The sequence below is a fragment of the Lissotriton vulgaris genome, chromosome 11 (genome assembly GCF_964263255.1).
Source record: "Lissotriton vulgaris chromosome 11, aLisVul1.2, whole genome shotgun sequence".
NCBI classification, from domain to species: domain Eukaryota; kingdom Metazoa; phylum Chordata; class Amphibia; order Caudata; family Salamandridae; genus Lissotriton; species Lissotriton vulgaris.
Genome location: NC_141699.1, coordinates 1,009,699,975 through 1,009,713,407, shown reverse-complemented (window position 1 = coordinate 1,009,713,407; position 13,433 = coordinate 1,009,699,975). Strand labels below are relative to the sequence as shown.

At 40.5% G+C, this 13,433-nt stretch overlaps 1 protein-coding gene across 1 annotated transcript in view; it reads left to right on the top strand.

Annotated features, from left to right (window-relative positions):
* LOC147683932 (uncharacterized) overlaps positions 1 to 4,281 on the top strand; it is a 62,925-nt gene extending 58,644 nt beyond the window's left edge. Inside the window, exons 6-7 of the mRNA XM_086944923.1 lie at positions 421 to 618; positions 4,037 to 4,281. Of these exons, the coding sequence (XP_086801049.1) occupies positions 421 to 618; positions 4,037 to 4,148 (310 nt within the window). The 3' untranslated portion in view covers positions 4,149 to 4,281. The remainder of the gene's footprint in view (positions 1 to 420; positions 619 to 4,036) is intronic.
* The last annotated feature ends 9,152 nt before the right edge of the window (positions 4,282 to 13,433 follow it).

Genomic DNA, 13,433 nt, shown 5'->3' with positions numbered 1-13,433 from the left:
TCTAGGCATATGTGTGACCTTGGGAAGCCCTGTGCCACATTATACCTGCATCCTGTATGATGTATGCAGGGTATACGTTCCCGTGCAACAAAGCCTCGTACGAGTGGCGTAGTGAAATCTATAAGATTTCACTGTGACAATTCTAGGACGCCACTGCATCAAAACCTCTTCTGTTACTAAGAGTCAATTTAACACTAATCAGTATAACAACTCAGGAAGAATGAAAGGATGAGTTGGCTGAGACGGTATTCAAACTCGCAACATTGAGGTCACAGAGATTTCAGGGACAAGCCCTCAGTTGTGTGCTCATCCTGTGGACTATACATACCTTCTAAATACTTTGACACCCTAATTTAATGCTGATTGAAAAAAAATCAAAATTGTTGTATGTTTTTTTTGACACCTCTTTAAACTTTGCAGATGCAGAGAATTAAACATCAGCAAAAATCACTTCACATCCTTTAAACAGCTGCCAAAGATGCCGCACATACAGCACCTCTCAATGGCTGAAAATAACATTGAGACACTGAATGGAATTTCAGACTTGAGGTGCACGGGCCTGGAATCCCTTGTACTGAAAACCAATCCATGTGAGTTTCAAGAAAACTACAGATCACAGTAAGTCCTAATGTTTCCGTCTGAATTGAGTACAAAAATCCTGTGTGTTGACCTGGGTGGCAGCCAGAGTGTCCCCAGAAGCATGAAATATGATAATATTGCCAAAAGATAGGATCTGCACAAAGTCACATTGCTTAGGTTAATAAAAAATCTAGCTTCAAATAGAACTTACCCAAAGAAGACAACACCTTAAGGGGGCATACTCAAAGTCTACTTTCTGTGTATTGGTTATTATATTATAAAAACCTCTTTTGCTACGCCAGAGCCAAACAGCATTGTCAAATCTATTTGGTCCTGCTGAAATAGAATTCACATTCATATGTCCTTCAAAAACAGCATTCAGTACTTTATTGATGGAGTCTAGACTTTCTCAGGTCATTACTAGAGGTCCCTTAAGTGGGTATACACATATTTTTGCAGCATGTTGCAATACTTTGTGCCACCACAAGAGGAACCATCAGTTACCAAGAATATTAAAAAAACAGCCAGGTGCTGGGTCAAAGTTCTTCTTTGAGGACATGGTTAAAATACAATCCTCTTCAGCAGGATCAAGATGTAGGTTATTTGTATTGATTTTATATGCTGTAGTAATATGTCGGTCATTCGTGTTTGTGGTTGACAAATTACCCTTTAAAATGTCACTGCCTTTTTTTTAATCTCCTGTGACTGTTCATACTGGGAGGAGCAGGATGTACTTATTAACTCTGAATGCACCTTAGCTGCTTGGTGTCTGCAAACACATCAGTCTATATTTGAAGCACACTTACCTGCAATTGATAAAGCCATTAGAACTGGCTAATTAAATTAAAAAATGTCTATCCATGGAGTAAGTCATTGATTCGTCCATGTGCTCTATCACTCATCCTTTTTTTTTTTTTTTTTTTTATCTCTCATCCTTACACTCATTCATTAATTTATCCACACAATCCTGAGTTCATCTTTTTAACCAACCACAATACCACACACACGCATGCACACGCACACTACCTCAAATATTCAGTTATAAGCCAGACCCACTGGTTTTGTGGCCAGGCCTTACAATGATTTGGGATGAGACAAAAATTATCCTTCTCAGCTCGGGACAACCAACAGTGGCATGTTGTATTTCTACATGATGGCAAATCTATTTAACCCCTCCTCCGTGGCCGGAATTCTGCGCCTGTGCGGCACATTCCGATTGCGGGCGTGGTCATGACTGCCCCCAGCCGTCATCAGCACACGCCCACGGTGATGCATGACGGCCGGGGGCCGTCATCAGCATGGAAGGGGTTAAAGGGACGTGTTGCAGGTGATGCAGGCTGAGATGGCTGTCCCAATTGGAGAACACCCACAAACATGTGGTTGTCAAGGTTAGTAAGTCCTTATTGAGGGCAGGTGTGGGGATTAAAATGACTAGGAGGAGTGCTGCAATCCTTTGTGATGTCCATCACAGTTAGAAAGCTACTCCAAACATTAACATGAGTCAATGGGAGTACATTTCAGGCTATCTTTGGAAATTGGGACCCGAAACCACCTGTGCACAGGTGTCTCGCGTAGGTATCATATGCATTACATGCACATATAACCATAAACATTAACTCTGCCAAACCCCCTGTCCAAATTTGAGAAGGATAATAACATTAAAATTGAGCAGTGCACCGCTCACTTTTATTGAATAGCAAAAAATAAAAATGTTTGCGTATCACAATGAACAAATATGCAAATTAACATACATAAGCACAGGCATTAACTAGGAAAATAAATTGCTTCATAAAGACCAAATGAGGAATACATGAAAAGAAAGCAGTAGGGGCCAGATGTAGGTATCCAAATACCGGTCAGAAACGGCCGAAAATACAGATTTTCGGCCGTTTCCGACCGGTATTTGGATATTGAGATGTAGGGGCATGTTAAATTACAGAATCGGTAATTTTACCGAATCTGTAATTTTTCCGATTCGGTAAAATACCGAATCGGTAAAATTACAGATTCTGGGCCAGATGTAGGTGGCCGTTTGAGGCCATTTACCGAGCGGTAACTGCCGATTTTGGCCGTTACCGATCGGTAAATGGGTGACAGGTATGTAGGGGGCATTATTTTACCGAATCGGTAAAATTACCGATTCGGTAATTTTACCGATTCGGTAAAATAAAAATTCGGTAATTTTACCGATTCTGAGGCACCCAGATGTAGGTGGGACTCTTCAGAGTCCCAGAGGCCTTACCGAATCGGTATTTTACCATCAAATCCAATTTGATGGTAAAATACCGATTCCGGTGTACATGCACATGTGTGCATGCACACCTATGCCATGTGACAGGCAGACCTGCCCTTAGGGCATGTATGCCTGCCACATGGCACCCGAGCCTGTTTTGGGGGTGCCAGAGGGTGTCAAAGTGACACCCCCTGCACCCTTGTGAAAATCGGTATTTACCGATTCGGTAAATACCGAATCGGTAATGCCCATTCATTCCTATGGGCTTCAAAGCCCATAGGAATGAATGGGCATTACCGATTCGGTATTTACCGAATCGGTAAATGCCGAATTCTTCCGAATCGGTATTCCAGCACATCTGGAATACCTACATATCCACCCCTTAGATTTACCGATTTTTAATTACCGAATCGGTAAAATTCGGTAATTAAAAATCGGTAAATCTATTTTACCTACATCTGGCCCTCTGTAATTTAACATGTAGGTAGCACTGTAGTCAGTGCTACAAGGGTTTAAGAATTTGTTATTTACCACCAACTAGAAGTTGGTGGTAAATAATGAAAAACCTTCAAAAAGCATTTTTTTTGCTTTAAAAAATGTGCCATGTTGCAGACATACATGCCCTAAGGGCATGTATGTCAGCAACATGTGCACCCATGCACAATTGAGGGGTGCAATAGGGTGTCAAAGTGACATCCTGTCCCCCTTGCAAATTCGGTAATTTTACCGAATCGGTATTTACCGATTCGGTAATTGGCATTGATTCCTATGGGCCTCAAGGCCCATAGGAATCAATGGCAATTACCGAATCAGTAAATACCGATTCGGTAATTACCGAATCATTCCGATTCGGTAATTTCAAAAGTGGAATTACCTGCATCCCATTTACCTACTCTTAAATACCGAATCGGTATGATTCAGTATTTAAGAGTAGGTAAATCGAGATTACCTACATCGGGCCCTAGTTTTCTTAATGTTGAATAGTATTGTCAATACAAATATGAATTCGTCTTTTTTCCACAAAATAACCTTGAATTTAGCAAAATCTTATTTTTAGATGTAGGATCATAATTAGCATTAAGAACTGTTTTGATTGGTGGAGCGTACAGTAGGAAACCTTGTTTATTAAATACACAAAGATATCTACATTATACTTATTAAAACAGATCAATAGACAAGTTTAAATGGGGTATACTTAATAATGATGATCTTTTTTCTTTTCAGAGTGTTCTCCAGTTTGCCAAGTTTAAAGATTTTGGATGGGATTCCAAAATTGCCCGAGGATTGTTCACCAACGCAAAAAAGTTTTTTCTCAAACATGTGCACAATACTATGAAATAGACTAATGTACCCTGTACTGCATCAGTGCACTTGTACTGTGTTTTACTGTGGAAGAGGCAGTGCTAACCATGTCCTAAATGAGACATGGATTTGTTTTGTTATTTGTTCAATAAATAATGTTTTATGACAAAACTGTTTTATCAGAATTTAATTAGAAAAAACATGTGGAATGATGGTGGCCTACTGATGCTGCAGCTTACTACTTATCCTGATATATCCTTTGTCGATGGCTTTCATTGGCCTTTTGTGATGGCCAGCAGGTTCAGTGAGGGAGTGAAAAAGGTGAGTTGGATGCATTGGGTGAATCAGCTGTAATGCAAGTATGTGGCAGAGTCCCAGTGAGAACTGGCTCCATATCCGCTGGTGCAAGCTCCTGTGCATAGGGCGAGTGGTGCTCCCAGGCCTCTATGTTAGCATTGCCTTGAAGTAATGTTCACAACTTTGGCTTGGTTAGTGATGTCCCCTGACTTGCTGCTCCTCTCCATTTCTATGCCTGTCTTGGAGTAGAAGCACGCACCTCAACAACTTGGGGTCTTCCAGGAAGATTTGCACCCAGCAACCAGGAGACTTCAAAAATGCAGAGCAGAAATGGTTTAAGTTAAGTGTAGAATTATACCATCAAGTTGACAGAATTAGATATCAATAACAATGAAAGTCTCCCAGTGCTAGGCACCACACACCTTGGTAAACCATGGGAACAGAAGTGTCTTGTAGTATTTGTTTGTGGTGGGGCCAAAATCTATGGTGTAAGGAAAGCTACCACTCTCTGCTAATGGTACATTTATAGGGACTAAGGCAGGCGTTTCCCAGTCATGGGCGAATTTTGCTTGTGTGAAGGAATTTATATGAGAGAAGCAGTGGCGGCTCCTCCGCTAAGGCGGAGGAGTGTCACCCCACTGCTTTGCAGCAGTGAAATGAAGGAAACATAAAATGATAATAACTGAAGGTTATTATCATGTTAGGTTTCCTTGCTCCAGCAGGTTTGTGGGCGGGTGGGGCTGCTCCGATGACAGAGGAGCAGGGGGAGGAGTAGTTTGACCACTCCAAGTGCGGCCGGCACTTTCGGCCCGGCCAAACCGTTATGTGCACTTTGCATGTTCATGAATTAGTAGCGTGCCCCAAAATTGGGTGACGTCCCCTAGTCACAGCAAAAGTCCCTTTGCCGGGTTGTGAAATTTCAAAACTGAAAATAATATCCTGTTCGATTTCATAGAGGTTGAGTATTTCAAAATGTTTTATTCAGCCATTAGGTATTTAACCTTAATTCATGGTAAGTTGTGAGTTTATCACGCAAAATAATCCAATATTCAATCCCAAAATGTCATCCAATGCATTTCGGCTCATAAAGAGCCTTCATCAGGGACTGGATTCTGAAAATCAAATATATCATACATGAGGATATGGAAACTCGAAGTTACACATTTCATATATCAACAAATCATAAATAGCGATCCAAACTTGGTAGAAATCCGGTGTTATTGTCAAAATGTATCTAGTGTTCCCCAGTGAAATAGAATAAATCACCAAAACGTTTTTCTAATAGACGACAATATTGTCTCAATAGAAGAGATAAAAAATCGATTTTAAAAGAAATGGTGTAGTTAAGACGAACAACCAAATTTAAAAGGAATAGTGAAGATAACCAGTATTCATTTGGAAAAAATGTTTGTGACGGTGAGTTATAAAGAAGAAACAAAACCAAGTTGTTAAGAGGCTTCATTGGTGAGGGTGACACGAACGGTTAACAATGTAATCCAAAGTGCGTAAGGTAAAAAGATAGTGAACGCGAACCTTCGCTGTTGGTTATCCTAAAAAGAATTATTAGTAATTTCACTCACGTGAATGGATTTCGAAGAACTCGCATCTTGCACGATAGCCGTGCTCTGTTCTCCTGCCATATGTGCATCGCTAACCGCCGTGATGTTATGGGTGGCGCTCAATATAGAAATAGGACTAGTAAATCTCACCATAGGTGGCCGCCATCTTACAATGTGTTAATATCGAAAGTGAAGTATGAAAGATCTTATTGTTAGAGATTAGTCGTGCAAAAGATATAAATGAAATTACATGAAATTAAAAGGTATTGGATGGAATCATGTGACATGTTAATGAATCAACATCACATCAGAGAATGTAAGCAAGTACGTTTCAACAAGAACATTCAAGGAACAATAAAGTTATTCCCCATAGTGAAAAAAAAATCAAAAAATTAACAATACTAGATTCTTAGACTAGAAATATATCCAGGTGCATGCTGTCTTCAAAAATGGTTATCATTGGTAGATTTCCAAATAAAATCGCAAAAAGAAATATGGTACAAGGTTTAGATATTAATCAAGTCTTTACAGATAACAATTGTATTCCACACGGTCATTCATTCCAGTGGGTTTCAAAGTTTCCAGTCTGAAAATCCAATGATTTTCACGTTGTAGAAGTATTTTATTATTGTCAACACCCTCCTTTTTCTGCACTGTTTCTAAGATCATGAATCTCAATTGACTGATGTTATGTCTGGCTTCACGGAAATGTGTAGCCACCGTGGATTTCAAAGACTGGGTACGAATGTTCGATTTGTGTTCATTAAGTCTAATTTTAATTTTCCTTTCGGTTTTACCAATGTACCCCTGACCGCAGGGACATTTCAGTAAGTAAATGACATTTGATGAGTCACATGTGGCTGTTAAGCGTAATTTGATTTTATGTCCCTTACTAGGATGTGTCACAACATTCCCTCTGATGATGTTATTACAATGGTTACAGTTATAACAGGGTAGTGTCCCTTGAAATATCTCATTAGTCGGTAGGTCTACTGGTTTCAGTAAACTTCCAAGGTTCTTTGCTCTCTGGTAAGCAAATAAGGGCATCTCTTGAAATATGTTGTTAAAATCAGGTTCTTGTGATAGGATCACCCAATATCTCCTTATGATATTTTTGAATGTTTTGCTTTTAGTGGAGAATTTAGACACTATTACAACTCTTGATGTATTTTTTTTATAGTTTTCTTTAAAAGGTTTTTTCTCTCCTTTTGGGAACAAAGGGGCATATTATCAAGGGGGTTTATCTCCGCTTTTTTGGCTTTAAAAGCCAAGAAAGCGGAGATAAAATTATCTCCCTATTACCTAGCTGTCGCTAACTCCAGTTAGCGACAGCTAGTAGGAGATAGCGACCATCTTGGGCCCCACTTTGCATGTCAGTGATATTTATCACTAATGACATGCAAAGTGGGCGTGCCAAGATGTTAGCGACTGGAAACAGTCGCTAACATCGCTATCTCCTATTACCAACTTTTGGAGATATTCGCGCTAAGCGCGAATATCTCCAAAAGCTAACACCTGCCCTGAGCAGTTCTTAGCCATGTTATCCAATGGGAGGTGGATAACATGGCTAAGAGCATTAGCTCGCTAATGCATGAATATTGCTGACTTTTCAGCGATATTCATGCATTGCGGACGATTTTTATCGCATTTGCGATAAACCTTGGTAATACCAAGGTTTATCTGCGATAAAAATTGCTGCAGCTCGGCGATAAGTTTTTTCACGCTAACCAAGCAATAGCGATAATTATCGCTATTGCTTGGTAATATGCCCCAAAGTATTTTTACTTCTTCTAAAACATGTTGTGGGTAACCTCTTTCTTTGAATCTGATTTCCATTTAATTTATTCTCATGTCAGCTCGTTCAGGTGATGATACTATTCTCTTTACTCTTAGCATTTGAGAATAAGGAAGATGTCTCTTCAAGGAGTCTTGGTGGAAACTGTTATGATGTAACAAATTGTTACGATCAGTTGATTTGCGATAGATGTCAGTGTGAAAAGCGGAATCTATTCTTTGGACTTCCACATCCAAGAACGTGATTTTCCTATCGTTCATCTCAAATGTGAACTGTATGCGTTCATCTCTCGTGTTTAGTTTCGTGATAGCTGCCAATAGTTCAACTTCTGTGCCAGTCCATATAATAAACATATCATCAATGTATCTCAATATGAGTTTTGTTTGTGATTTCCAGGGTTCACAGTTCAAAATGTAGTTCTCCTCAAAATGTTCCATAAAGATATTAGCATATACTGGCGCTGCCGAATTTCCCATGGCTGTGCCCGTTTGCTGTAAATAATATCTGTCTTCCATCTGAAGTAGCTGTGGTAAAAAGTGAAATACAGTAATTCCATAAGGAAGACTTTAAAGTCTTCTTCCACATTTGTATGAAGAGTTGCTTGTTCAATTGCCTCAATTCCATCCTGGTTTGCATGTTCTCCACGCAGGCTGCTTTAAAGCCTGCGTGGAGAACATGCCCAGGCTCCCATTTCCTGGCTGAGCGCCGAACACGTTGCTCAGACCAATCACAACACTGCATTGCAACATTGCAACTGGCTTGAGGAAATCTGAGTGCTTCCTGTTCCATCCCCAAAGGAGAGACAGTGATGGAGAGATGCGCCAGTAAGGTACTTGTTTTTTTTTTTAACCCCCTTACCCCCCACTCCTGCTCCCCACCCACCCCGATCCGTGCCGGGCCGCCACTACAGAGGAGATCAAGATTCTCGCAGAGAACTGAGTTATTGTTTTGAGAAGAAATTTGGGTGTTTGCTGCTGTAAACCTCTGCATCATACTAGATGCATCGCTCACTATGGACTGCCAGTTCAACTAAGTATCCTTGGCCTGTTTTAATACCCTCCCCCTGCTGCGAAAAACTTTAAGACGTTTCCCACCAAATCCATAAAGACTGCACTCCCGCTCATCAGCCGCAGACTCGACTACAGCAATGCACTCTACGCCGGCGTTACCCAGAAAACCTCTGAAAGCTCCAGAATGTCCAGAACGCCACAGCCAGACTGGTCCTCGACCCCCTCCGACACAGCAACATCACTCAACACCTCCGCGAACTCCACTGGCTCCTGGCGGACAGAAGAATTACCTTCAATCTCCTCGCCCATGCTTGCAAGGCCCTCCACAGCACCGGACCAGCATACCCTCCTTACACACACCCAAAAGACACCTCCGCTCCGCCCATCTCGCCCTGGCCACCGTCCCACGGATCTGCTAGACCAGAACCAAAGGAAAGTCCTTCTCCTTCCTCGCTGCCAAGACCTGGATCACCCTACTCCCCCACCTCAGACTATCTCCCATGCTACCCCAGTTCAGGAAGGACCTCAAGACCTGGCTCTTCCAATGACCCCAGCACTTAGATGGATCTGCTCCCCACCTCCACCCGGCTCCTTGAGATCCTCACGGGTGAGTAGTTGCGCTTTACAAACTTTTGATTGATTGATTGATAATTACTTGTCTTTGCCTAGCAGCAAGTCACTTATCTCACATTAAACCCTATGCATATACCATAGGACTTCATGTGAAGACAGGCAGGGAATATGTACAAGGTTATAACCGAGGTATAGATAGTGACGAGTGGCAGGAGGAATCAGAGTATAAGCATTTGAGGACCACCTGGGGAAGTGTGAACCAGAAGTCATTAGGGACAATTTTTGAACAATCTAGGGGCTGGTGGGCAGAGAATGTGGTGGGGATAAAGACATCCAGACCAGAATGGAATGAAGGCTGCCCCCGACTACAGTGAAAGATGCTGAGAAGGCTGCAGTTTGAACATTTAGCCTTTTGTTGGCCTGGTTGATGACAATCGGATGTAGCATGTAGCAGAAGGCAGACTACCTCATAGGAACAGTGGCAGATATACTACTTGCTGATTGCAAAATACTCATCGAAATTTGCAACCAGCATTTTTGTGACCTGTATGGAATTAAAATAACTTATGTACTAGTAGTTTGGTTCTTAAAAATCAGAATGGTAGTGGGTCAGAATCTGTCCTACCTCATGAATATTAATGAAGTAGGTTGCAAAGTGTGACTGACTAGGATTCAATAGAATCACAGGGATGGTTGCCTGTTGGTGTGATCAGAGCACCATCTATATATTTGCATTTAAGTGAAGTAAGCTTAAAGGAAACCGAGCTGTGTTTAAAAAGAAAACTTACATTGTTTTTAGGTCGAGCTAGAGCCAGCGCGCATGCGCTGCTCTGCGAGACTTGTTGAAGTGGAGCAGGGAATAGAAGCCCCGCCCAATCTCCCCCATATTTATTTATTTATTTATTTATTTTATTTTTGACATTTGTAGAGCGCAGCAAATACCCGCAGGCGTCTCGGCGCTAAAAATTCATCTGTTTCCTATTTGTTATCCCTTCTCACTGATTAAATAGCCATGTCTTTAAAAAATTTCGGAATTGGTGGAGTGAGGGACTCGTCCTGATGTACTGGGGGAAGGTATTCCAGAGTTTGGGTGCTGCCACTATATTTACCATTGGCTTGTGTCATTGTCCATCCTAAATGCTGGCTTCTGATTCGTAAATATTTTTGTTAGTCCCTCCTTAGTACTGCCTCTTCTTCCATTGTCACCTCCCATGGCGACTGGCCCTTTTAGTACTTTGTTACACAGTACCTGTTATTTAGTCTTTAAGCACTATTTTCTTCATCCATTTTTTCTTACTGAAGGCACGACGTGCTTTGTTGCCCTCTTTACAACCCCCCTCCTGTTGTCCGTGCCTTCTTTACCCCCGCCTTGCCTCTCATTGTCTTGTCTTCTTTACCCCCCGCCCTCGCTTCTGTTGTCAGTGCCTTCCCCCGACCGCCCTCCCTCTCATTGTCCATGATGCCTACCATTTGCAATACAATAGGTCTCACATTTACGTGAGTTTGAGCTATTAGCATTGTAAATGATAATGCCTTTTATTTAAATTTTAGTTTTTAAAACATAAATAAAACTCAGTCATTTACAATGCCAATAGCTTAAACTCGCGTAAATGCGAGACCTTTTGCATTGCAAAGGCGTGTTATAGTTTGAGAATGCGCAGTGGTCCCGGGGACCAATGCCTACTCCCACCCAAAATTATTTTAACATTCACATAGGGCAGGGAGTTCTATTAGATAAAAAGCTATTGGTTACACAAGCAGGTCTGAAACTGAACTCGCTAATTAATTCAAGTTGCTAACACTTTAATGCTTAAAATACCAGGACTCTCCATTGACCTGAGTTGCTGCTCAAATATGTGGCTTCTCTGTGTGTCTGAACACAAGTACACCACATAGTAGCTGTTGTGTATAGCTGTTGTGTATAGCTGTAGGTAGAGATATGTGCAAGGAAAAGTAAGGGGAGGCTAATCTCTTTTAAATATGACCACAGTGCACTGTGGAAACAAACAAGGTTCTGTGTGTGTTCATAGGGGTGCAATTAGGAAAGTGTCATGCTGCCGTGTGTAAAGACTTGTGAACTGCTTGCAGAATGGTCTACACATGTGTTCTTTACCTAGAAGGCAGTTTGGAAGCTAACATGGATCGCATGCTTTACAAACTAGAAATGTTCAATTAGAATAGAAATGTTGCTAAATATACTTTGGCAAAATTAAAGCTGTAATGGCATTATGACCTGCAGGTAATCCTACAGGGTGAAAACTGGCAAGGCAATGTGCCCATAACATATATGAAGGGTGCCAAAAAATAAATAGGTCATCTAGCAAGTGAAAAAGCGAAATATGTTTTTATGCATAAGCAGCAATGCCAAAATAAAGCAATCTGTGATTTATTTTGTCTATCTGGGCATTGTGAAAACTAGCATGGCCATTTGTGCATCACTTCTGTTAGGAATACGACCAATGTCATAGTAATATGTCTTTACATACTGGGCAAAATTTGAAATGGCATGGCGGTTTGTTTTACATAGTAAGGTAATAAAGAAAATGTCTTAGCAATATGTAATTTTCCAAGCATAAGAGTGTTTACTTTGCATACTGTGCAATGTGGGCAAATTGGCAAGGCATGTTTTACAAAATGAGGAAATATGAAACATGGTATGGCAGTATGTGCTTCTTATACTGTCCTGGGACAACGAGGAATCTGTCATTATCTTATGTGCTTGCATTAGGTACCCAGGGCAATGTAGAAATGTGTTCTACTATGTCCAATGTTCTCTATATATCAATATAACTATGTATTGTGTGGCAATTTTGAAATTATTGTGGCAATGTATACTTGTCAGCTGGTGCTGTGGAAGCTGCCAAGGTAATGTGTTCTTTACAAATCAGAACAGTTAGAAAGTTGTCATGTCAATTTGTGCTGTACATACTGGCCCTGGGGTACTGAGGAAACTGGCATGGTAATGTTTAGTTGCACATAGATCTTAGAGCAATGATGAGGCCACAAAGGTGTCCTTTCCCACACATAAACAATCCTAAATGGTGATTTGTAACTTCTATGTGTACTGCTTTCTGCAGGACGTATATAAGTTGCAACTGGTCATTTTTAAAATGCTTGGTTATGCGCAACAAGGGACACCTTCCTGCACATAAACAATCATGCATGGCATTTTGCTGTTTTTATGTGTGCTGCACAATGCAGCACACAAGAAACAGCAAAAACGAGGAGAAATAATGAGAGAGAGGGAGTGTGTGGGAGTGTTTGTGTCTAAATACCAGATGTTACACTAAAGTTATTTGTTTGATTTGCATTGAAAGGATGAAAATGTGAATTAAGCTGCCATGTTCCATACATCTAACTTGCGGTGGAAGACATGCAAATACTGATCACGTTGTATTACTGTATGGACTGTCCACCTATAAACATAGCAACAAAGGCCCTCTTTTCATGACCACCCATAAATCTTGATTTTTTTAGCATTCTGAAAACAATTCTTGACAAATAAACTGCCAGCGTGTGTTTTCCAACAGCAGTCATATAATTATATTTCCAGAGACCCTTATCATGTGAATGAAGATTAAATAGAATTCAATTTGAGAAATTATCAAGTTATCTCTACATTTTACTCTTTTAGGATACTCCTATTTTGATGGTGAATATTCTGTAAAATTTAAATCGAGTAGATAACTAGTTATTCCTACTAACAACCGATTAATCAACCCTGAAGAAGGGACTGCTGTTGCGAAACACATGTTTGTTTGTTTGTTTGTGAAGAATTGTTTGTATCAAGTTATGAAAATCAAGATTAAGATTTATGGACATTCATGAATAATAAGGACTGTTTATAAAAAAAGAAATTACAAGGATCATGATTATGCTGTCTCCACCTCTTGGAGAACGAATAATGGACTGGTTCACTTTAACTTAAAATTCTGTAGGGCAGGTAACCAACACATCTGGGAGGATAAGCACCAGAGAATAAAGTTGCTTACCTGTTTAGTGTTCACGCTTCCTAATATAGAAACAAAGGTGGTACAACTATAAGGATTTGACATTATATAGGGTAACATAATTTTACTAAAGAA